Below are 27,758 nucleotides of genomic sequence, written 5' to 3' on the forward strand. Positions count from 1 at the left end.
GAAACTCTTGTCATCAGGTGATGATATTAAGGGATCTAAAATGAGCGTTTATTGCGTTTCGACAGTATTTTTTGTGGGACATGAGAGCACCTCGGACCTATCGAATTGCATTCTGAATCGAAGCATGTCTTTCTGATATCAAATAATTTTCATTTTTGAAAATCACAATATAATACAAATTTTATGACAAATTATAAAAATTTGATATTTTTCAAATTTTGATATATAACAGTCCTCAAAGTAAATGATATAAATCTAATGATATATTCTTAAAGTGTATGTAGCAGGGAGGTCAAAATTTTCAATTGATCGTCGGCTTTTCATCCCACCTACATACACTTTAAGTATAAATCATTTATAAAGTTTACTTCAAGTACTGTTAAATATATCAAAAATATCAATTTTTAATGATTTGCCATAAAATGTGTATTACATTGCGAATTTCAAAAAAATCAAAATTATTTGATATCAGAATGACATTCTTCAGTATTCAGAATGCAATTCGATATGTCTGATGTGCTCTAATGTCCCAAAATAAATACTGTCCAAACGCTCATACCCCTTCCCTTAATGTGCTCTTTGTGTGTATTTTCGTGATTGCGTACCTGTGTATTCTAATTTGTTTTCTGCTCTTCTCTTACTGCAGGGCCTACTCACTGGTTGACTCATCGCGGGTCTCAACATTTTTGATTTCCATCCTTTTAATAGTTTATGGCAGCTTCAGGTAAGCATTTACTTATTACCACCATATATTGGCCTCAATTTAAAGCCACAGTTCGTTAACTTGCATTAAACAATCATAACTGAAAATTTGACCTCGAGTTGTAGAGTGTGAATTTTGTATGCAATTCAAAGTTCATCTAGTGAATGTACAAATTTGAGGTTAAAGAACTGTGACTTAGTAGTTGAGCATGTTTGAAATTCCAGTGATTGTTTTCAGATGCAGAATGGTGTAACCAGAAATGTAAGTCTTCCAGGAATTCGGAAATGTGGCCAAAAAAAAAAAATTCGAAATGTAAAAAAAAAAAAAAACATTTTTTACATTTTCGAATTGGATGATGATAATTTGTCATAAAAAGAGCAAATGTTAAAGTCTACAATGGGTGATTTGACACGGTAAGTGGGATTCGTATCAGTGGCACTCTTAGAATGCGTTTCAATGTAATCTCTTCTTTTGCGTGTAGACGGCACACATGGCATCGCGAAATGAGTGCTGCACACACACTGTAACATGCTGCGACACACTTATAAGCAACATGCTCGCTACGCAATTATTTCACGGCTGTGGTTCCGAGTGTTGTGTAGACACTTTGTATTATTGATCATGCGTATCGTGGAAGATCACTAGTGTTGTGCATTGATATGGATTCTGCTCTCATGTCCCCGATTTCAAGTGCTGTGATGAATGTACAACTTAGTATTGAAAACAACATAAACACCATACATTCAGAGAAAGATGTAGAATAGATGGATTTTAAATTTGTTTTACACAAATTTGTAATCATATTAGGCATTATGCATTATTATTAGGCATTATTTGAACTCATTAATTAAATTTTTGTTTAACAAATCCAAAATTATTTACTCACTGACTTGAGCTTTCGCCATCCAAGCTGATGGCTTGATCACAAGTGATCTGGTCCACTGCATTTCCCGCGGTGTATGGATGCAATCTCACTCCACTGGATCAAAGTTCATTTTAGCAGTGGATCATATATATGTGGTGACTGAGAAAGAAAGAGGTGTCATCGTGGTTGATTGCTTTGGCCCCTTCTTGCGGATCGGAATTGCTTCTTTGATTCCGAGGAGTGAGATTACATCCACACACCGTGGGAAATGCAGTGGACCAGATCATCTGTGATTGATCAAGGCCATCAGCCTGGATGGCGAAAACTCATGCAAGTCAGTCAGTAAATAGTGTTGGATTTGACAAACAAAAATTAAATTGATCTTATCCTACTGATGCATCTGTTTATGGAAATTTGAATTTGAATCTGTTTTGTGTGGTGTTTACTTGCGTTCAGTAATGATATTGAAAATCATTAAAATTTAATGCGATACGCTGTCCTTGTTTTGATGAGAAATTTTGAAATGAAGGAATTTATTCAAAGTGCTTGCTGGACTGTAACTTTAAGTATAAATAATAAAATTATGATTTATGGATGATTAGATGCTGGTAATAAGCTATATCTACATATAGGAATGTTATACTATCAACTTATTCCACACTCAAACCGTGACCGAGTATGATAATGTGATTTCAGGAAAAGCTTTCAAGATTTAAAGGCAGTTAAAAAATTCGTTTATGGGGTTGCTGACTGGATTTTGTTGATGTCCAAATGATGAATATCAATGTACCTGCAGTGTATAATGATAATCTGAGCCACTATATTTTTAAATTGAGAATATTACCATCAGCGATCGAATTCGACGGTATCGCATCGCAAAATGCGATGCAATTTCCATCAACTGCTATGCACTTTTCCAAAATGCATAGCTAAAAGTGCTATACTGCTATGCAAACATGTGTTTTGCATAGCACAAACTGCAATGCAAAAAAATTGACTGAATTCGAACCCTGATTTAATTGTTGCTATCACAATGCCATGCATTGTTCATGATGATTGTTCTATAAAGTATATTGTTATTTGAACTCAACCACAGCCGCTGAAGGGAGTATCCCAACATGCATTGCAGTGTACAGGGGTTCAAATTTGCAATCAATTGCGGGAACCTGTTTAGGTTCTCGCAAAGGGTTTTTGCGAGAACCTTTGGTTCTCATCAAACCAGGCTTTTGATTCCAGCAAAATATTGAGAAAAACAGGTAAAATCACCTTCCCCTCATGTACCTGGCATTAATTTTTTGCAGGTTTTTCTGACAGACAACGCATGTCTCTTTCACTACCCTTTCATGACAATGCTCAAACTTAAATCTAGTTCTAAGTTCATCTGGCCAATCCACCACTGTTGCCTTTCTGATTTTGCCTTCCCAACATTTCAGAAAATATTAAATCATTATTTCTGTTGCAGTAAAGCTAAGGAATGAAGGTACAATCTAACACAACATGTGATCTGAGACTTGGAAGCTAACGAGAATCTAGTTATAATCCAGCAAGAACCTTCAGGAGAACTGGTTCTCGGGTTCTCGTCGGATTTGAATCCCTGGTGTATGGATAGATTCCAGGGTTGTCACTACACTGATCGGTGCTGATCGGTAGTAACCAGCACTCAGGCTGACCAACCGCCACTCGAGGGAATATGTGGACTTACCAACCGGCACTAAAATAGAGAAATTGTACTTTTTACCTTTAAAATCAGCTGTAAAATGATCCATAAGAGTATTTTGGACAAATATCATGGAAATTTAGCCGGCACTAAATTCAGTCTAGTGACAACCCTGATAGATTCACAATACTGTAGGGGTGATATATTTTCAAACAAACTCCTAAGCGCCCTAATTTAAGCGAGTAATTGAAAATTTAAGCGAGACATTTTGTGTACATTTTCTATGGCAAGTGCAGTTGTAATATTGTACCGCAAAGCATAATGGGATAGACCTTTCAGCCGCTATGCAACTCAACTGTAGCCACCCATTACCGTCTAACCAATGCATATACTTATGTTTTCTTTCAGATCCCTTAATATGGATCAGGAGGAGAAGGAGAAGAACCAAAGAGAAGATAAAGAAACATTACCAACAAATAGTCCAAATACTATCACACCACCAAACAATGAAAATGGTAAATCATACATTTATTCAGACTTTCATAACTTTAAAAATTCAAAGCAGTACTAAAGAGAAGGTAAAGAAACATCTTGCCATGAAGCATGTCTAACTGCGCTTACTGTGTGCGAATATCACCCAAAAGCACCAGTTAGTTTGAGGTGCATTTCGAGCAAAACACTACCCCAATTCTTGCCCCATGGGTGTATCAAGATGTCGAGTCCAGGTTTTCTGGTTTAATTCTGTGATGTACAATTAAAAGTTGAGCAGTGTTGTTGCACCCTGACCATACTATCCCTTTTCCCAGAATTGACAACAGGTAACTTGATGATTGAGACATGTTCTTGTTGATGTTTAATATTGGTCAGATATGTAGAATTGATTCTTGCTATTGACATATCCAGTCTTATTGAGTGCAGTGACTTTCTTTCAAATAGTGCATTTGGAGTGAACACTCTATTAAACTGAGTGATTTGCCGGATCAGAATTCAGATTGTCTTTTCTCACAAGTTAAGGCATGCTTTCTTACCTAGTACATTGTGGATGACCAACATGAGTTTTCAGAAGGTTCTTCAGTGGTCTGTCGAAATTGGCGCTGTTTTAAGTGTAAACATTAGCCTTTTCGAAGCATGGCATACACAATAGGAGGGCAGTATTCAATATGGGTAAGACCCGCCAAATTCAAAAGCCTTTACCCATTTGTGTCCGCCATACCTCTAAAAGCCTAATGAATGGGGTTCTGATTGGCTATTTGAATCATGTCATCATCACATCGGCACCTCATTAGCCAATCAACCTGTGTAGCATGGCATGACCCAGTCCTAATATAGTTCTTTTTATGTGATAATCAGGAAGAGCAGTCAGACACTGTTAAAGAACCTAGCCAAATATTATAATAGAGACAACTGCAGTAATGCTCTTGATTAGACCTTTGCAGGTTGTGTTACAAATGTGTATACGATAAACGAGGGTTCACAAGTAATGGGTTGTTTGGGAGGGGGTGGGGGACCACAAGACTATGCCTAGGAATATGTGTATAGGGCAAAAGGTGGGGAATCCCAGCTCTAGAACTTCCTTGGGTTTCACTAGCAGTTGTGATGAGTTACAATTCCTAGGCTTATATAATCCATCATAGTTCAACCAATCAATAACTCAACATATTAAAGCACAAGTCGAAACCCATGCTAACTTTAACAAACATTATGGACGAAGAGATACCATGGGTTTGGGACTACAGTGGGTTTGGGACTTGTAAGGCTATTCCATTTCAAATCTATACACCCCCTATGGAAGACATGACCTTAATCTCCCACATAGGGAGTGTGAATTTTAAATGAGGTTACCTGAATGGGTAGCTCCGTTCGAAATCTAAACCCCCTGTGTGAGAGATTAAGGGCTTGTCTTCCATAGGGAGGTGTATGTCAAGTGGAATAGCCAAGTGGGTCAAAACTGTTACTGAAATGGACCCATGTTATGTATAATGGTTCCTGATAATGAATTTGTGTATATTGTTTCTTTTTTTCAGTTCACAGTATAGATACAACTCAGGCAATGTTTCTGCCTGTTGGTGCTTCCATCTCACTTCTGGTAATGTTCTTCTTTTTTGACTCCATGCAAATGGTGTTCGCAGTGTGTACAGCAGGTAAGAAACCAATTCAACAAGTACTATGGACCACAATGGCCTCATCCCAATGGCATAGTTCAATAACCTCAATTAAACACTCAGAGTGCAAAATTTGACCTCAAGTTGCAGAGTATTGAGTTTTTGGACCCAAATTTTCTAAGGTCATTCAATGAATGTACAAATGTATTAGGGTTAAAGAACTCTGCCTGATAGATGAGCATGTTGTGGATCTTAGTGAAGTATTGTGTTGGATAATATGAATGCAAGGTGTGTAAAACTATGTCTGTTTGGCGATGGGTACATATAGTGTCTGTCTGTCCGAGATGTCTCTTGCACCTTTTCTCTCTATCACACACTACACAAGCTAAAGCAAATATGTGTGTTCTTTTTATGCCTTATATGTAAAGCACTGTTTACAGTATGTGGAGGAACATCACTTGATGAATGGATTGACTATAATATAGACAGTTATACAATGTATCAGAAGAGAATGCATCTAGCGTACCTACCTTCTCTTTTCCCCCTCATGCCACTTTATTGATGTTTCACAGTGTTGACTTAACCTAGTCAGCTATAGTTCTGATTAAAAAACTGAAAAAGTTTTTTGAAAGGAGCATCACAGAAAAAGCTTGCCTTCAGTAGACTAACAGGTCATGCGTCATGCAGAGACGCCTTTGAAGACCCTAAATATATGTCATCCTAAGTAAACCGACAGTATCTGCAAATGTGTAACAAAACAAGTACTGCATTTTGAACTGAGATGTATCTTCAATATGTCTTCTTGTATAGTAATATGTTGTACCGGGGTAGACTGCTGCTTCAGCAGTAGGCATTAGCAATAGCAATGGAAGCTGCCATTATCCTGCCATCGGGTATCCTGGAACAACTGATCGCGCACTGTAGGCATTGCTGATTGGGATAGCAAAGCTTCCCAGCACCCCAATGGTAGTCTCCATACATGTGTCAAATATGTGATTCACGGTGGTTTGTTTTCAGGCTCCATAGCATGCAAAATTGGCTGGTCTTAGATTCTCATTCTACCCCTACTAGTACCTACAATTAAATAACACAGAATAATACATCCAAAGTAAACCAAAGTAACTGCTGGTAAGCAACAAAGCAGGCAGATATTTTAACTTTTCTTGGGATGGCAGACATTAACAAAAACAACATTAAACCACACTGAACATAGGAAGAAGAAAACGAAAAGAACCAGACTACATCTACACTATTTTGCAAAGACCTATCGTACTGGCCGACCAATCGCGTAAAATCATGCCTACGTCACACAGATTGATCGACGAATGAGGTGCCGATGTGAGGATGACATGTTTCACTTAGCCAATCAGAACCCGACTTCATGTTTACGACATAAACTGAGCCAAATCAGACAGTGTGAAAAATCATTGCAAAATGCTGTAGCAGACGACACCTCGGACAAACAAAGACAGCAACAACCCAAAGTAAAACAAAGTATCTGCTGATAAGCAATAAAGCAGATATTTCATTTATTCTTGGGATGGCAGACATTTATAAAAACAACATTAAACCACACTGAACATAGGAAGAAGAAAATGAAAAGAATCAGACTACATCTAGCAGACGACACCTCAGACAAACAAAGACAGCAACAACCCAAAGTAAAGCAAAGTATCTGCTGATAAGCAACAAAGCAGGCAGATATTTTAACTTTTCTTGGGATGGCAGACATTAACAAAAACAACATTAAACCACACTGAACATAGGAGAAGAAAGCGAAAAGAACCAGACTACATCTACACTATGTTGCAAAGACCTATCGTACTGGCCGACCAATCGCGTAAAATCATGCCTACGTCACACAGATTGATCGGCGAATGAGGTGCCGATGTGAGGATGACATGTTTCACTTAGCCAATCAGAACCCGACTTCATGTTTACGACATAAACTGGGCCAAATCAGACAGTGTGAAAAATCATTGCAAAATTCTGTAGCAGACGACACCTCGTACAAACAAAGACAGCAACAACCCAAAGTAAAGCTAAGTATCTGCTGGTAAGCAACAAAGCAGATATTTCATTTGTTCTTGGGATAGCAGACATTTATAAAAACAACATTAAACCACACTGAACATAGGAAGAAGAAAATGAAAAGAATCAGACTACATCTAGCAGACGACACCTCAGACAAAGAAACAAAGCAAGAACCCAAAGTAAAGCAAAGTATCTGCTGATAAGCAATACAGCAGATACTGCAGTTATACATGTGAGGGCAGACAGACATAAAAGGATGACACTTATTGTCAGGAGGAGTAAACTGTTAGCTGTGTGGGAGTATTCAGTAGGCTTACCTGATGGCTCTTAACTCCCCCTTGTGTGGAATTAACACAATTTAGTATCCTGTCTGTTGAATTTGCTACAACTTAACAGTTTAGCCATTTTAAAAGTCTGATCAGGTAGAATCCCCAGGAGATATGCTTTTTTTAAATCCGTCTGAAACTTTCTGAAATCTCATCATGTCTAATTGATTTATTAATGTATAGGACAACTTCAGACAGGTAATGCCACGTCACTCTTAATTTACCTGCCTGTCATAGTAAACTACCAAATTTTACTCCAGTAAACATCCCGGTGGGCGTGATATTTTCAAAAGAGGGGACATTTATTAGGTCTTTTTTACAACAATAATTCAAAATGACAAACTATGAACTTACAGTCAGTCTACTCTAAAGTACAAAGTACAGACGCGGACGCACACATTGTACCGACTTTGAAGGCACGTATACCTGCATCAGAGACGCAGCACTGCGCACTCTTTACGCACTGTATACGCGTGCATTGTCACTTTGTACTTCAGAGTGGACAAACTGTAGGATCAATCACTTCCGGGTTTGTGATGTCATTTTCGGCAATTGCCGATCTTCTGTGGACTGTGGTAAGCTTACATAAGATAGCATGGAAATTTCAACATTTTTTAAAAGCATTTTGACCCCCCTTTCAAAGAAAATAATAGCCCCGTCAGATAACCGTCAGATAATCGCTTCCACAATTCTATCGAGCTTGTTACTTACCTGTAAGAGGGGAGAATACTCCATATTTATATTTATACTCCACTAAACCATATTAAAAAACAACAAGACTTCATTTACTACCTGTGGCTTTGCAGAGAAAAACTGCCTTGACAAGAGATTTTGCTGTGAGCTAGCAAAACCTCATCAATATTAAACTATACAGTTCATAGCTGTGCAGTCTCATTATGGATACAGAACCTTTGAACATAATGAAATGCTTAGTCATCGTGAAATCACATGAAATTGATTTCTATACTTTTTTTGTGCAAAATATCACTAAAAATAGGAAACAAAGAAACAAAACAAAATGTCAGAAACATGTGGTGGATAAGCACAGATAAACTACAAGCAACAGAACTATTCTCTTCATATGTTTGAATTGTTTAATTTGTGATATGTTCGGATATTTTTAGATCAAAAGAAAGCATAAAATAGCCTGAATGAGATGACCCACACACGTCACTCTCCAGGAGGCATAAGACCGTAGACGCAATTAACATTATATGGGAGAATCAGAATTAAATGAAGAATTATACTCATCATATTTTTTGATGAAAAGTTTAAAATAGCTTGAATGAGGGGACCTACACACTTCACTGTAGGGGGCATAAGACGCAATTAGCAATAGGTCTATTATATGTGACCTACTGCAATGAAATGAATAGAGTCGCAAGTTGGTAGTTTCAAGACATCCTGACTGACTGAGTTGATGGTCTTTGTTTGCCACGCACCTGTACAAGCCAGTAGTATGTCCTTTTACAATGGCCCATTGTGCCCCCATACAGAATGGACATGCATACATACTTCTGGCTTGAACAGGTGTGTGTGAAACAAAGAACACCAACGCAGTAGCCAGGGTGTTTTGAAACTACCAACTTACTAGTTAATATCATTTTGTGATAGCAGGTCACATATGGGACAATCAGAATCAAAGAAATTAAAGAAGCTCAAGATATAGAGGCCCTGCATGCTTTTATCGATTGGCTCCAAACAAAGGATTTGAACTGGTGTCCTTCACCGTAATCATGGCGCAGTGCAGTCTATTCAATCAAATGATGTCATCAACCTATTTGATCATAGTGCATTTGTTATGTGTGTGAGATGATTGCAATCATGCTTTTGTTGAATGCATTTGAGTACTCTGCCATATTTACGGTATGATACGTCATACGCACGACCTCTATTATTTGAATGAACAAGTGAGCTGTGGTAAACTCACTAAACTGGCATATACATGTAACAGACAACCAGATAAGAGAGATGATTTTTTCCAAATTACTCTTCATTGAAGCTATAAATGCTATCATTGACTAGCACTGCTTTCCAAGCAGGCCCTCATTATGCAAACTCATATTTTAAAATACTATACAAATAACCAAATTATATTATATCTCAGAAAACATACATAATTATATTTATAAAAGGAATGGAAATTCAAATAGAATATTGATCAGCTTGCAATATATCTTTCAATATATAAATGATTTGGTGCAATAAAGGTCTATCTGCAATAGCTGTCCTATAGACAATTTGACAATTTCTGCATTCTATATTGTACACATATATGACACCTGGCAGCTATTGCAGATAGGCCTTTCTTGCTCTAAACCCTTGATATGGTTAATATGATAAGGCCTATCTGCAATAGCTGCCCTGTAGACAATTTGTCCATTTCTGCATTCTATATTGTACACATATGACACCTGGCAGCTATTGCAGGTAGGTCTTTCTTGCTCTATACCTTCGGTTATGCAACTTTTAAGATAGGAAGATACTGTAAACGTACTTAATTTCGAGAGGGATTTAATTTTGTTAATTTTGCGAGGGGCATATATTCGCGGAAATTATATACCCGCGAAACTATACATTTTGCATTGAAAGTAATGGTAAAATTTCCAGGTTCGCAAAATTAAGTGTCCATTAAAACATGGACAATTTGGAATTTGCAAAATAAAGTTGCCGCGAAATAAAGTATGTTTACAGTAGTTGAATACACTTGAATTGATATCTATCTAATATACTAAAATAATGAGCGGTCTCTGTAAGTCTGTCCGGCTATGCGTTTCGCTCTTGCGTCGACGATCGATCCGATATTTCGGATATAGATAGGTACCGGGCGTACGCTGTTCGTGAGGTGGGTTTAAAGGTCATCGGAGGTCAAAGGTCAAATTTTCAAACTTTGTCCGATCGGGCCCAAACTTGGTTGGTGGAATCCTTGATAGGAGGGGAATATATTTGCGAAATAAAATGGAGAGCAACCGAGGTCAAAGGTCATTATGGAGGGGTCAAATTTCAAACTTTGTCCGATCGGGCTCAAACTTGGTGGGTCGAAACCTTCGTATGAGGGGAGCATGAAAAACATTATATGGAGGTCATCCGAGGTCAAAGGTCAAAGGTCATGGATTTCAAACTTTGTCCTATCTGGCTCAAACTTGGTGGGTGGAATCCTTGATAGGAGGGGAATATATGCGCAAAACAAAATTGAGGTCAACCAAGGTCAAAGGTCATGTAGGGGCTAAATTTAAACTTTGCCATATTGGGCTTAAACTTGATAGGTGGAATCCTTCGTATGAGGGGAGCATGAACAACATTACACCGAGCTCATAGGTCATCTGGGGTCAAACAGTATCGCTATCATGCCAGTGCTCTCACAGCATCAGGGCTCTCACAGCAGCAGGTGCACTAGTACTAATAAAATAATGAGCTCTGTGTGTCTGTCCGGCAATGCGTTTCGCCGGGCTTCGATGCATCGCTCCAATATTTCGGACATAGATGGGTACGGGCGGGCGCTGTTTATCGGGTAGTTTTGAAGGTCATCGGAGGTCAAGGTCAAAGGTCATGGATTTCAAATTTTGTCCGATCGGGCCCAAACTTGGTGGATAGATTCCTTGATAGGAGGGGAATATATGCGTGTGATAAAATCGAGGTCAACCAAGGTCAAAGGTCATTACGGAGGGGTCAAATTTCAAACTTTGTCCGATCGGGCTCAAACTTGGTGTGTGGAATCCTTCGTATGAGAGGAGCATGAAAAACATTATATGGAGGTCATCCGAGGTCAAAGGTCGAAGGTCATGGATTTCAAACTTTGTCCTATCGGGCTCAAACTTGGTGGGTGGAATCCTTGATACGAAGGGAATATATGCCCAAAACAAAATTGAGGTCAACCGAGGTCAAAGGTCATGTAGGGGCTAAATTTAAACTTTGCCCTATTGGGTGGAATCCTTCGTATGAGGGGAGCATGAAAGAAATTACACCGAGGTCTTAGGTCATCACACAGTATCGCTATCATGCCAGTGCTCTCACACAGCATCAGGGCTCTCACAGCTGCAGGTGCACTAGTGAATCAAAAAACACTTCAAAATGGATTGCTGGATTTAAGGGGTACTACACCCCTGTGGTAAATTTGTGACTATTTTTGCATTTTTCTCAAAAAATAAAAATACACTGGTAACAAAAGTTATGTATATTATTGGGGCAAGGAATCCAATTACTACACTGAAATTTCAGTGACTCAAGACAAGCGGTTCAGTATATATGATCGGAAATGAGGTACATCCTAGCGGTACCTTATTTCTTATCATAAATAACGAACCGCTTGTCTTGGGTCACTGAAATTCCATTGTAGTAATTGGATTCCTTGCCCCTATAATATACATAACTTTGTTACCACTGTGTTATTAGTTTTTGAGAAAATGCAAAAATAGACACAAATTTATCGAGGTGTGTAGTACTCTTAATTGAAACCTTATAAGATACAATTCAATCAGTTTCATAAAGTGTAGGAATATTGATTTAATTTCAAAACTCTAAAGAAGTTTACTTCATCACAGGTTTTTAAAAATGTATTTTTCCAAGACATGTTAAGACATTTAACGAAAACATTCACTGTATATCAAGCTCATGTTGGGGTTGTTGCCTTTCTTGTGCATACATGTGTAAATTAGTCGATTTATATTCAAGATGCGTTTTCAACTGAAGTCGAGACAAGACAGGTGACCATTGGGTGACTTAACTTAAATGGCTACAAGTCTGAGTGGATGTCTCACATCAGAATTGAAGCTGATCCGAATATGTTTTATTTTATTTTGTGGATTGTAATGTAATTGACACAAAATCATTCCCAGTTGAATGGGTATACTTTTGTCAAAATGTGTATTGCATTACACACACAGATACATTGTACACTAAGACTTGAATATCTGCATGTCATATATGAAAATAAGTAGCACAATCAGCCATGTCCAGTCTCTTTCTTTGGGGTATGGTTTATGTTAAACAAAATGAAATTGTTACAAAATTAAAATATTGTTTGTGCCAAAATTAAGGCTATCAATATTAAACGTTTAAATGTCTTAGGGCTGTTTAAACGTTTAGAACAATCGCTAAACTTGTAAATGTGAAAAAAAAAGAGAAGGTAGGCTGGATGCATTCTCCTCTGATACATTGTATAAATGTATATAGTCATTCCATTCATCAAATGATGTTTTAGAGTTCCAAAGTAAGTCAATGGGTCGCTGTAACCCTTTTCAAATAATTTGAAATAATTTTTAAAAAGTGCACACTAAATTTGAAAAGTGCATTCCGTATTTTCACTGAACTGTCCATAATTTAACAGTTTGAATATTTTATTTAATGGTGACACTGACAGTCATGTCAGTCATATCTTATGGGCAATTCCATGTTAAAATGACATTTTTTCAAAAATATGAACTTTGCAATTGGCAATAATTGATGATATATTTTGATTATACACCCTTTAAAGTTAACAAAAAAGAAATTTTCAAATGAATATCAGCTGCAGTATTTTTTTTTCATTGATTTGAAGGATTTAATGTATTTTCCTACATTTTGTTAATAGCAGATAGTCAAAAGTAATTAATTTTTTTTCTCATTAATATATGGAACAAAAACAATTCTTTTTTGTGATAGTGTTGTTTGATACATAATTTGTCAAAATAAAAAATAAAAAATTAGGAAGCTGTGTTGGTAATGGTCAGGATGGCACGGCAAGTTGTATGATGTTAAGCATGTAACGCGAGTCACAAAAAGAACAACTTTTAATGCAGTAAAAAATCTAAAGGGTTATAAATGTTCCTTTCATTTTCCTCCTGGTTTGAGTCATAACTCATAATTATTTCATAAGGTTTTTGGTTTGCTACAATTGTACCACCAGAGACAGAGTATTCAAAATGGTAACGCGAGTCACAATGTAACGCGAGTCACGATATTGTAACGCAAGTCACACATATTATACAGCTCTCTATACAGTAGGGCTAGAAAATAATCCATAAATAATCACTAAAACTTCTCCTCCCAATTTTACCCTCCCAGGACTCATAATTATTGTACATCACTTAACAAATTGCAGGACTGGAAACCGTTTTTGTCCCCATCTGTGAATTCAAATTCACAATTTGACTTTCCATTATAAACACCCATTATAAACACCCACTACCACCATTCCACCCCAGTTTCTCCACCTAACCCCAGAACAGAAGGTCATGTTTAAAGTTGAATAATTCCACAATATAAATTAAATAGAGCATGTTAAGAGCTTTCAAATTGGGCTGTGTTATCAAATAGTGAGTGTAACAGTCATGTAACGTAATGCGAGTCACGCACTAAGTTGGCCATTTTAAAAATACCAAACTCAAATGTACTTAATGTTTGCTTCTGTAGTATAGCTGCAGTAAAAGGTAATTACTTAGTGGTATCAACTGTTGTGTGCAGCTTCTTGTTTGAGGAGAAATATTGAAAAAGTAAAAGCTCAATTTGGAAGGGGTAATTTTAGTAACAAAAGTCACAACCACATTTTTGCCAATAAATGTTACATCGTTACATAGAGTTATTCACAAATTACAAGTTTACGTGATTTGATACATGTAAAGAGAAGATGAATAAATGAAGTCTGAGGAATGTGTTCCACATAGATCAGCGGCAGCCTTTTATATTTTGCTACTAGGGGCTCTGCAATAAGCAGACCTCCCCTCTCAGCCTGCCATAAATTGATTGATCCTCTTCTCGGCCTGCCAAAAAATCCTTACCCCTCTTTGCACATATGGAAAAATTTTAGGAACCCATTTTGCAAAGCTTAAATGGTCTATATCAGTTTTGCATACACCAGGCACAAAAAGAAACTCATCAGTTATAGTCACCCTTGCTGTTCAACAACATGATAATTTTGCATTATTCTGAAATATACATTTTTTTAGTTGGATTTTGCTTTCTCGTTTGACATCCTGTTCATGAAAAGATATGTGCCTCCAAACCCCCAAAATCGAAAGTTGCAATTTTAACGATTCAATTGTGCCTGTTACACTGTGTGCTTTATTGATCGGCCCGTGGTGCTTGTGTACAACACAACGATGCATCCCATTGAAAATCGTTGAAATTGCAACTTTTAATTTTGGGGTTTGAGAGTTTGGAGGCGCATGTCGTGGTAAATTCTTGTTCATTTTTTTATGAACAGGGTGTCAAGTGAGAAAGCAAAGTCCAATTAACAAAATGTATATTTCAGAATAATCCAAAATGATCAGGTTGTTGAACAGCAAGGGTGACTATAACTGTATCTTTTTGTGCCTGGTGTATATGAATGTTTCCATACAGTTTTTCAATGCATTTTATGTAATAAATATATATGAAAATTGTATTCTTATTCAAATTGCCAGTTTTTTTTTTAATTTCCATCATTAGCCCCCATTACCACCACCCCACCCCACCACCACCCCACCCCAGAGGAGAGGGTCCTTTTTAATGCTGAATTACAGTATTTTTATAGTGCTAAAGTAAAACTGACCACAATGGAAATGAAATTGAGCGTGTTTAAAGCTTTCAAAGTGGGTCCATGAAATCAAAATAGTGAGCGTAACGCGAGTCACGTAACGCGAGTCACGCACCAAATTAGCTAAAGTTGGCCATTTTAAAAATACCAATCTCAAATATACTTGGTGTTTGTTTCTGTAATACAGCTGAGATATAAGGTAATTACTTAGTGGTATAAACTTTTGTCTGCAGCTGTTTGTTGGAGGAGAAATATTGAACAAGTAAAAGCCTAATTTTGAAGGTGTAATTTTTCGTAACGCGAGTCACGATCACAATTTTTGCTATAAATGTTTCACCAAGTTATTCACAAATTACAAATGTATGTGATTTGAAGCATTGGGTCTGTAAGTACATGTGAAGGGAAGATGAATAAATGATCTCCTTGTTCAATGTGCTGATTTTATCAAAAATGTAACGCGAGTAACATGGAATTGCCCTTATGACAAATTCAATGCATGTTGAATGTCTCCATTCACTAAAATTTTGAACTTATTAAAATACAGTCTTGTAAAATTACGGTGTACACTTTTCAAATTTAGTGTGCACTTTAAAAAGAAAAAAAAGAAAAAATTTCAAATTATTTTAAAAGGGTCCCACCTTTGTTATCAACCATTGTTGACTTGTTTTAGATCTCCAATAGTTTGGTTTTTTTGGCCAAACTTCTTTTAATAATTTAGAAAAAAAACCTGTTCATACATTTAAAGGGCCAATTTTTGTACCATTTAAATGTTTAGCCCATTAAATGGAAATTGACAGCCTCAGCCAAAATAGACAGTTGATACACTGAGAATCTTCTAAACTCGGTAGAATTTAAATTAAAGTGGTAAATAGCACATGCTGTTCAGTAGCATTTCTGCATTGTACATACATTGTATATCTAGGCCTACTCCGAGCTTCGTATTTACAGTAAATGAACTTGTAATCATAAAATTGTATTTCAAACAATGCAAAAAAAACATCATCACCAAATAAAAATTTGTACCAGTACCACTACCAGTGTAAAAAAGTAGTAAGAATTTACAGACTCAATGAAAGGCAGAGCCACACTTGCCCACACGCATGTTAAGTTTACTACCTATTATTTTGAATTGTTTTGTATTCTGTGCCATATGCATCACAGGGCCACTGGCACAAAATTTATTTCATTTACATGAAAATCAAAAATATTCTCACCAATGGATGTATTCGCTGCATAAGCAATGTGGACCATGAATATGAGAACAGGGCTGATTGAAAATACTGTTAAAAGTGGAAATGTTTGCAAATATTAATTTTCATGTCTCTTTGTGTTAGTAGCTTAGTGCAAAATTAACAACTTGCAAAAAAGTCAATTAAGTCTGCAAGTTAATATAACTAACTAGCAAGTTTACAAGCAAATGGAGTTTACAAAACAAGTAAGATGTTAAAATGATTGCAGTATGAAAAATGAATCAAGCCAAATAGCCTCTTAGTAGCACATGATAATGTTGTCTTACACTTTACATTAGAAAGCAGTGCCCACAAGATATACTTAAGTCAACTATCTGATTTTGTTCGTCAGAAGTGATGAATATTTCACTATGCATGTACTTCCGTTAGATTATATTTTAATCAAGAAGATAACATTGCCACCAATCTGATGCGGTCTCAGAATTTATGAATAATAACTGTATTTTCACTGCTTCTGTTTGCATAAAATTTGTTCTATTAAACGTGAAAATTGACACAAAATTTCAATAAATTGAGCACCAAATAGGCAAGTTTTATACTGAAGCAATGCAGAGAGTGAAATTGGCATACAGTTGATTGACTAAACATCGCTGGGATTTAGAAAGCAAAGCCTGTACTTGAAAATTGATGACTTATCTTTGGTGTCAGAAATGATGAATTTGATTTGGTTCATCGCAAGCTGCAATTGTGCATTGAGCGATGCATTTATCCTTGCAGCAGTAACCAATTTACAACAAGTGCCGTACACATGCATTTTATAAGGATGTTAAGGGCTGGGGTATGAACGTTTGGACAGTATTTATTTTGGGACATTAGAGCACATCAGACATATCGAATTGCATTCTGAATACGAAGAATGTCATTCTGATATCAAATAATTTTGATTTTTTGAAATTCGCAAATTTAATACACATTTTATGGCAAATCATTAAAATTTATATTTTTGATATTTAACAGTACTTGAAGTAAACTTTATAAATCTGATGATTTATACTTAAAGTGTATGTAGGTGGGATGAAAAGCCGACGATCAATTGAAAATTTTGACCTTTCATTATTGAAGATATGGATTTTTTCCCAAAACACCAAAAAAATTAGGTCTTTTGGGGAAAAAATCCATATCTTCAATATGAAAGGTCAAAATTTTCAATTGACCGTCGGCTTTTCCTCCCTGCTACATACACTTTAAGAATATATCATTAGATATATATAATTTACTTGAGGACTGTTATATATCAAAATTTGAAAAATATCAAATTTTTATAATTTGTCATAAAATTTGTATTATATTGTGATTTTAAAAAATTAAAATTATTTGATATCAGAAAGACATGCTTCAGATTCAGAATGCAATTCGATAGGTCTGAGGTGCTCTCATGTCCCACAAAAAATACTGTCTAAACGCTAATAAACGCTCATTTTGGATCCCTTAAGCTCTGGATTTTTTTGTGGGAAGTTGTAGTTGCCTTGAAATGATTTCATCAAATAATCTTTAATTATCTAGTTAAAATCAAAAATGCAACTTAATCGAAATAGGAATTATATATCAACAAAGAAATAGAATTTGGCGTATTTGAGTAGGATACATGTAAAAAAAAATACCAGTTTTTGCTGGTACAAAATGTACTGTGTAGCATGATATTTTAACTAGCATGATATTTTAACTGTATTATATTTTAACTGTATTATTTTTTGCGATGTTAACTGTCATTTGCTTGTTTCAAACTGCTACACCTTGAAGCCTAGGAGTTAAAAAATATTCTTTTAAATTACTGCTTCTGAAATTAACTGCAGAAAAAAAAGACCTCACAAAAATTTCCTGCTATACCGTACATTACTTTATTTTGCAATCTACAAATGATCAGGACAGTGATCAGGGGACTTCATTTTTCAAATCCACAGAAAATTCAATGTTAAAATTGAAATTGCCAAAATGCAAATTTATTTACATTAATAACTTGGGCTGTATTTAGATTCATGAATCTGGGCAATTTTCAAAATTATGATAAAAAGTATTAAAATCATCCACAGTATAAATTTGTTCTTTGTGGATGTAAATGCATATTATGTGTGTGTGTTGTGTGGGGTGCATGCATACTTGGATGTACATAATGTGCATGTGTTCTTTGTAACATGTATGCATAATACAAATCAAATGCCCGATCACCTGCGTGATATGGGAGCTTATTATATTAAATGAAAATCTATTTATTGATATACGTTTAGTTTAATGAATTACGGTATGTGCCTTAATTAAAATGAGTAATGGTTGCTCTGTATTTATGATTTCTACCACACACATGCACAATTTGGTGGCTTCACCATTAGTATTTTCCCCTGGATAGAAAAGTTGCTATAATAGGCAATGAAAAAAAAACCTTGTTCTACAGGCCCGACCGACCCAGAATTTATGTTTTTGAGAATTTTTATTTTTATTTTGCAAAAATCATGTAAAATCCGGCATTTTGGGGCCAAAATTGATTAATTTTGGCTGAACATTTTAAAAACATGTTTGCAGAAAATCTTTTAGGGTAATTTTAGCCTCCAGAAAAAACCAACTGATCCTGCTTGAAAGATCTGCCAGCCTGTAAAACAGGTTCTTTTTTTCTTCTTTTTTTTGGTCGCTGTATGCCCACAAAACAAACTTATACAAATTTCCTAAAGAAAATTTAAACAAAATGAAACAATGAAAAAAACCCAACATGGTAAGGCTCAAAGGCTGGGGTTACGATGTTATCCTTGGCAAGCAGTTTGTGTGAGTGAGCACTGAGCAGAATCAAAGCGGTGAAGTAAGACACTATGACCCGTTTTACAGAGCCTAAGTCGACTCATTTGTGTGTAAACAGGGTCACTGCGTTTCTAATCATGACCCAGAGCAACATTAGTCAAATTCAAACTGGATTTCAAACCTTATAGTGTAAACGAACACGCAATTAGAAGTCAAGTTCATAATGGTTACTTAAAGCTTGAGCAAATGATGATGTAAAAGTCAAATTCGCAATTTTGTTTTGAAGTCAACTACCTGGTAAACACCCTATCAAGTCAACATTGAATAATTTATGCTAATCTTTAATCGCAATTTGAATTTGATGCCGCATTTGAAGTCGACTTCTGTGTGTGCAGATCGAGGGTCAGGGAATAAGTGATTGTCAAATTATACGCTATGCATTAATTACGCTATTTCAGTTGAAATCCTTACACCCCCTGTGGAAAACATCACCTTAATCTTCCACACAGTGACACAGGGAGTGTGAATTTCAAACAGATTACCTGAAAGGATGATTGCATTTTGGGCGGTTAAGGTCATGTCTTCCATAGGGGGTGTATGGATTTCAACGGGAATAGCCCAAGGTGTTCCAATTTGATATTACCTGTGATGTTGTTACTCTTCGGTAGGATCAAAATTTTATAAAATAAAACACTTCACTTTCATGGTAGGGACGATATGTGGATAGTGAAGATTGGCAATCTCATTAATTATTGAAATATTTGACGTAAATAATGCATCGGTTATCTACTCCAACAGATCTGGAATTATGAAATGGTGGAGAGAGAATTATTTATGACCTTTTAAATAAATGAAAGTCAGTATGACAAGTACGCATAACTTGACATTGAAAATGATATTGACTTAAGGGATCGGATAGCGACGATTGCACACTATTTTTTTGTCAGACCTGAGAGCACATTAGACACACCAAATTGCATTCTGAATATGAAGAACGTCCTTCTGGTATCAAACAATATTGATATTATAATTATCGTATTCAGAATGCAATTTAGTGTTTCTGATGTGCTCTCAGGTCCCACAAAAAATACTGGGCAAATGTCGCTAAAGGGGCACTATTTTTTTGTGAGACCTGAGAGCATATCAGATACACACCAAATTGCATTCTGAATATGAAGAATGTCCTTCTGGTATCAAACAATATTGATATTATAATTATCGTATTCAGAATGCAATTAAATATTTCTGATGTGCTCTCAGGTCCCACAAAAAATACTGGGCAAATGTCGCTAAATGGGCATAGTAATTACATATAATTGAAGTTCAAAGTTTGACTGAGACAGAAAAAAAGTGCTTACATTGCAAGTGACAAAAAACCTCCATGTTTCAATGTCTGTATTGCCAGGTTACTGAAATCTTTATAACAACAACACCAACTACCCAGCAAACACATTTAACATTTTAATGATGTTTTAAACAGGATATATTTTGGATTTTTGTTTTGGTAAATATTTTCAAAACACGCGTTTTCAAAAACTGTTTTTGAATGTTATGAAAACATTTTATACCTGTTATATAACCTGACATTTAAACTTTTTTTGTCAAACTTTTCTAACCTTTTGTGCAAAATGTTTTGTGTTTGCTGGGTACACACGAATCCGACTGACGCCAGTATCACAGGCGTGCAGCGTTTACCGCAAGTGCTACACGCTCCGATGCGCTCGCGATAGTGGGTGTCTTGGATCGCACTCCAAACAAACTAAGCTAGTTTGGCACAGATGGCCCCCAGCTATGGCTGACTTAATCCTGACCGTCACTTGGCTGGCGCATTGGATTCGTCTTTAAGAACATCAGCTATATTAAAGGATGATTTAAATTTTTATAATTTCTTTCTCTTTTTTTGTCTTGATAATTACAGTACTAGCTACCGTGGCTTTTGCCTTTCTCTTGCTACCAATGTGTCAATATTTACTGAGACCATGTTCAACAGGAACAAAGTAAGTACTTTTATTTGTTTGTTTGTTTGTTTGTCTAAACGGCAGCTCAGAGAGGAGGAGACACACTTGGGTCCTGATGGGGACCAGCACGGATGTCACCAAGACTTGAACACCCAAGGATCAAGGATCAATAACAAAGGCCTTGCAAGTCATTGAAGATGACATTTTAATGTAATATGTTGGGGTATACATGTAGGACCAGCCGTTCCTGATAAAGTCTATACTGAGGACACATGTTTAAGTCCTCGGAACTGTCAAGGTCCTTGTTGCATCGGGAGCATTGAAGTCCTCAAAAGTACTGCAAGGACAATGCACAGCGCCAACACCTCTCCATCACACACCCAACCACCTCCATACATATTAATAATGTGAAATCACATAGCATTCACAGATTTGAAAGAGTCACTATAGTGTGTCTCGTATCAAGTTGAGAGTAAGGCTAGCCCTAGAACTCTGGCCAAAGTATCCGTTTTTTACTTCTACTAGGGCCAGAGGCACTTACATTGAAAAATTTGTTGAACGATCAAGTACAAAAAATGACAGCATTTCAATGCTTGATCAAACCAGTACAAATGTGTGTCAGGTCACTAATTAACATGATAAAACCCACTTGAGAACACACAATCACCGGTCATTTCTAAAGATGCATTTATACTCAATCGCTTTAGCAGAAACCTGAATCACACGCATGATCATTGATCAGTGTACTAAATCGCCGTCGTATTTGCCTGCTGAGCATGCGCATGATTCGCTGTTTTTCAAAAGCGACACGTGAAGGCCTATATTGACATCCTCTGTCAGTCAACGTTCTCTAAAATTGTACACATAACTTGTGTAGTTAGCGACAATGATTCAGTCTGATGATGAGTAACCCATGGGTATAAACACAGCTTTACACAATGACTAATTTACATAGGCACAAAAGACCGTGTTCATGTACCGTTACTCAGCCAAACATGGCAGAGTTGGTCCCGGATCTTCGTACATGTTCCTATCTCCTCAACGTTATACCTTTCCAACAAGGAAAGAGATACGAAAGGAGAACGTCTAAGTAAGGCCATGTTGAGTTTCGCAGTGGCAGATTCAAATCAGTGCATTCACATGGTTGCATCAGCAGTGTATGCATCAGCAGCGTATGGACAAATCACCCTTCTATGTATGCATCCTGCGGGATTAGATGCGATTCTGCCACTGTGAAATCCAACATGGCGTTACTCTCAACCTGAGACGAGACACACTATATATCCCACTTTAGCACAAACATATGAAGAGCTTAGTTTCAGAACCCCTTACATCCACTTTCCGAATTTTGAGAACACACAAAAAAATCATCAAAAAAATCACTGATATATGGGGGTTTTCAACAAAAGCAGTTTTTGGTGGGATGCTCATCCTACCCAAGCATCCCACCTAAAACTGCTTTTGTTGAAAATTCCCTTATATCAATGATTTTTGCTGAACCATGAAATGGTATCAGCCTATATGAGTGAATGTTACTAGCTTACTTACTTACTAGCTTACTAGCTTACTTACTTACTAGCTTACTTACTTACTAGCTTACTAACTGACTAACCATTTGGTCTGAAATGGACATATCTCTAAATGTTACGAAGGTATGACCCCACAGTGGTGTCATATGAAAGAGGAAAACATAAAGAATATAATAAAAATATTTCCAAACGTCAGAGGTCATCCTGGGGTCACAGGGGTCAAAAAGGTCATTTTAACCGAAAATGCTCCGATTGAGCTCAACTTTAAATGCAATGATCCTTATGACATTCTAAGCATGTTTAAAACATTTAAACATTTATTTCAGGTCATTAAGGGGTCATAAAGGGGTCATAAAGGGGTCAACGGTCAATGTTTTCAAAATGCTCCAATTGAGCTGAAATTTAAATGCAATGATTCTTATGACATTGTAAACATTTAAAAAATATTTTATAATTCATTTAAGGTCATTAAGGGGTCATAAAGGGGTCAAAGGTCAAGTTTTTCAAAATGCTCCAATCAAGCTGAAATTTATATGCAATGATCCTTATGACATTCTAAACATTTTAAAAACATTTTAAGATTCATTTAAGGTCATTAAGGGGTCATAAAGGGGTCAAAGGTCAAGTTTTCCAAAATGCTCCGATTGAGCTGAAATTTAAACGCATAATGATCCTTATGACATTCTAAACATGTTTAAAATATTTTAAAATTCATTTAAGGTCATTAAGGGCCAATAAAGGGGTCAAATGTCAAGTTTTCAAAATGCTTCAATTGAGCTGAAATTTAAATGCAATGATGACAGTGGTATAGGCCTACCACAATATACTGCCAAAGCCACATGGTTCAGCTATGGTGCGGTTATCGCTCTTGTTTTGATGATTTTTTGATGTGTTCTCAAAATTCGGCAAGTGGATGTAAGGGGTTTTGAAACTAAGCTCTTCAATTATGATAACAGCTTTCATGTACAGATGTTTTAAAGTGATTAGCAGTGATTTACCAACCTCAAACGTTAAATAGATCGTTAGACAAAATATTTTGTTCAAAAATATCTGAAAATCGTTTTAATAGGTATACTCTGATCAGCTTGTAATAGGCGGGACTCATACATTGTGGATTGATACAGAATGACGTTCAGCTGGGTGGAGCACCTATGCGAACTGCGCTTTGCATAATGCGTGATTGACACCCACTTTTGTGGTTTTACACAGGCGTAAGAGTTAGAGAATAAACGATAGGAATTTTTATTTTGACTATCCTCTACCGTGTGATAGACCACAGGCAGGTCCAATATCACTATGATAAAAATATTGGACCTGCCGGTCATCTATCATAGGTAGAGGATAGTCAAAATAAAAATTCCTGTTGTTTATCTCACTCTTAGTCAGTTAAATATTATTTTAATAACTGTAAGCTACTTTTTAAAGAAAAAATTAAGTTACCGTCATAAAAACTCCCCTTTTTCTAAAATGAACGAAACTTGTTTACAACTTCACATCTTTTGATGCGCGTACTGCTAGCGTGTGCGAGTATTCCGCACTGCGTTTACGCACACAACGCGATACATAGGCGTACATATGAGCGTGTTACACGTTATCAACACTCATGATGGCGTGGGGTCGTCTACAGCTTGATAGACGACACCCAAAATCATGCGATTGTCCAATCAGATTATGTGTCTACGTAATAGACCAATCCCACTGACTAAGAATCTTGGTTGATTCGCACAGTAGCAAAAACCAAATAATTCTTGCCTATTACGAGCTGATCATAGTATAGGAAACCAAGCTGCTCTAAGATGTCTAAATAGTCTTCCGGAGATGAATGACACGGAAACGATTAATACAATTTAGTGGTTCTAAAACCCAAGACGATATGATTCCATTTGATTTTATTTCATTGATAAATCCATTAGGAAGGTGTGTGAAAGTGAATGCTCTATACCTAAGGGGTGTAAAACAATGAATCTATTGTGATGATAGACTGATGATAACAAAGGGTACAGGAAGCAAGATTAACATTCAATGTCTTTCCTTTCTTTTATCATTTGCATAATTTGTAAGCTTAAATGGCTGATATGCTTCCGTCAGATTAGTATGCCCACACAATATCTGAAATGTCAACAATTTATTGAGAGGATAGTGACAAAATATGAATTAATTATAATCAGTATTGGACAAAATAAATTTTGTATAAGACGTCAAAAAACCCACACTCTTCTAGAAGCTTGACGGATCCAGATTTTTATCTTGGGGATTTTTTTTATAGCTGTGTGCAAGTAAAAACAGTCATTTGGCTGAAGTAGATTGATTTGGACTGAAAGTTTTTTTGCAAATAGTATTTGACCAAAAATCACATTTTCGACCAAAAATCATGTGTTTTTATATTTACCGTATTGTTTGTAATAAACACCCGGGGGGTCATGCATTTTTCCAAAAGGGGGTGTTTATTAGAAGTAAATTGTCAGAAAGAAAAACTTCAAAATCGGGTTTTGGTGCTCCTGTAGAAAGGAGGGATTTACGACTAAACTGAGACTTCCGTTCGTTTCCAGGTTGAAATCCAAGATGGCGACTCTGCAAGGAATACAATATTATCACAGTTTGAGTCATAAATATAGGTTTTGTCCATGCAATTTAGCAATCATCACTGATGCATGTTTTAAGGTTACTCACACAATATGGCATGGAAATTTTTGCATTTTTGTCCATTTTTCATTGAAAAAATTGGGGGGCATTTATTAGAGGGGGCATTTAATACAAACAATACGGTATTTATATTTCGCAGATTTAGAGAGTCCCTCAGATTGTGGCCAATCCATTACTTACAACCCATGAGTACCAGTGCGTAGGTTTGAAAATTTAATCAAGGATCGGTATAGAGGAAATAAAAAAATATTTGCATATTTCACTGACTCTGTATTAATACAGGACTGTCATTAAGCACCTGAGTAATAACATACCAGATGTGGTTGGTTAGGGACGAGAGAATACATTAATTACATACAAGAGACTGTGTGTGTGTGATACATGGAATCAATATTAACTCAAAATTTCTCCCATGATGTTGGGATACCCTGGTATAAGAACATGACATTTGATGAAAGAATGCATGGAGAAAACATGATTAAGGTCAGCATAGTGATAGATCAAAATTGATTCGGGATTCATGAAAAAGGTTACCATATTGTTCCTAATAAGTGCCCATGGGCTTTGACATTTCATGAAGGGTGGGCATTTATTAGGGACTAATTTATAGTGTACATTTTAAATTTTACCTTTATGAAAGCTGTTAGTGCCAGTATGATTACCCTCTAACAGCTCCCCATTTTACACCTGGGTGGAGTGGAACAAGTGAAAGGACTAATTGCCAAAGAACACAACATGTTGGCCCTGATGACTAGTTTGAACCTACAACCTTATGATTGTGATTAAAAAACTCTTGCTTATCATGATCCGATGCATCCATTGGCGGTATTATATTTGGCTGTCTGAAGTTGCGAGTGCAATTTCTCGGAACTAGTATGGCGTATAGTGATGTGATTTGGTGGAGGGGTGGGAATTAGCAGTCTTCAAATTCCAGTAGGTTTTTGTTGCAAAATATGCAAATTTGGTAGCTGATTAGCAAGAGCTTTTTGAATCACAATCAAAAGGTTGTGGGTTCGGACCATGTAATCAGGACCAAAATTTTGTGTTCTTTGGCACTTGGTCCTTTAACTTGTTCCAAAAATATGCAAATTTGGTAGCTCCTTTGCATAATTTTGCATAAATTTCACAAATTTCATAATGTTTACAGTCCTCAGCTCCTAGTGAAATTGCCTTAGATAAAATGATGCGTGGCATTGCAACCGATGCTTTGCGTCAAAAACCACGCAACCTGAGAATCGCAAAATTCTAGTTTTTATTTTACTTAATTTTTGTGTGCACTTCAAACCCAGTGGGATGTCTGGGGTTATGTGCATGTGCATGCATGTATATAGTATGTTATTTTTGTGTGTCTCGAACTTGATTTGAACTGAACTAAATCCTTGCATACATTGTAGCTATGGATCCATTGACGCTATTATCTGAGATACATGGAGTGGAATCTGCATGCAGTCTTGTTTTGTGTGATTTGTGTAATTATTGTGCTTCAACTACCCATGATAAATGTCTGCTTACATTTTAATTTCATACTTTATTTGTGATGCACTCAAGCAAATTGAACATTATTGCTGATTTTACAGTTTTCTGAGTTCAGTCAACCGTGAAAATTGCATTTATGGTAGTATTCATGCCTCATGGTAGCGAAACCAATCAAATCAAATTGAACAAGTTCTAACAGTTCTGAATAACACTGACACAAGGTGCTGTCTTTTGTGATATGATTGAGGTAGATAAAATGCTCTCCCAAAGTTTGTCAGGAGAAGTTTAGAAGATCTGTTTGAACCATGTTTGAACCAATGACCAAGGCAAAATAAAGACCCAAGCAATTTACAGAGCCAATCAATCATTTTGTGTGTCTTGAAATGAAGCGAAGAAGTGAATATACAGGTTTGAATTTAATTAAAACCTCAAAATGCTCACACCCACCAACAATGATATCCTCTAAAATCATTGTCAAAATTTTAATTTTTTGTGTGGTTAAGTTTTAGTGCTTTTACTGATTTTGAACTTTTTTGATTGTATCAAATTTCATACTCTTATCATTCCCTGGATACACTAAAAACATGAAAGATTCAAAGAAACATATTCATGCCTTTTATTTTCTTGGTAGTTGTCCGGAATTCGCGGAATTGTAACATAAAAATTTCCATTCATGGCATTTTGTTTCCAATTGGGACACGGGGGAGGGGATGGTGCCCCTGCTTGGTTTGAAAATTTTGAAAATCCTATAAGAAATTGCCAAAAAATGGCTTGTTTCCCCCCAATCAGGCCTGGTGTCCCCCAATCATGGTCGGTGACCCCCAATCATGGTCGGTGACCCCCAATCATGGTCGGTGACCCCCAATCATGGTCGGTGATGCCTCCCCCAATAGAATGACTCACCCTACACCACTAATGTAGCTGTTTAGAACATGAAAATAAATGCAGCACAGAAATTTCCACTACTTCAGCACATTTTATAAGTACTGCTTTTCC

The 27,758-nt window shown here is 36.4% G+C and overlaps 1 protein-coding gene across 1 annotated transcript in view; it reads left to right on the plus strand.

Annotated features, from left to right (window-relative positions):
* LOC140136109 (signal peptide peptidase-like 3) overlaps positions 1–27,758 on the plus strand; it is a 105,953-nt gene that overhangs the window by 18,606 nt on the left and 59,589 nt on the right. The window contains 4 exon segments of the mRNA XM_072157815.1: positions 647–724; positions 3,634–3,740; positions 5,250–5,366; positions 21,075–21,153. Coding sequence (XP_072013916.1) covers positions 647–724; positions 3,634–3,740; positions 5,250–5,366; positions 21,075–21,153 — 381 coding nt within the window.

Source organism: Amphiura filiformis, chromosome 16 (genome assembly GCF_039555335.1).
Source record: "Amphiura filiformis chromosome 16, Afil_fr2py, whole genome shotgun sequence".
In the NCBI taxonomy this organism is placed as follows: Eukaryota; Metazoa; Echinodermata; class Ophiuroidea; order Amphilepidida; family Amphiuridae; genus Amphiura; species Amphiura filiformis.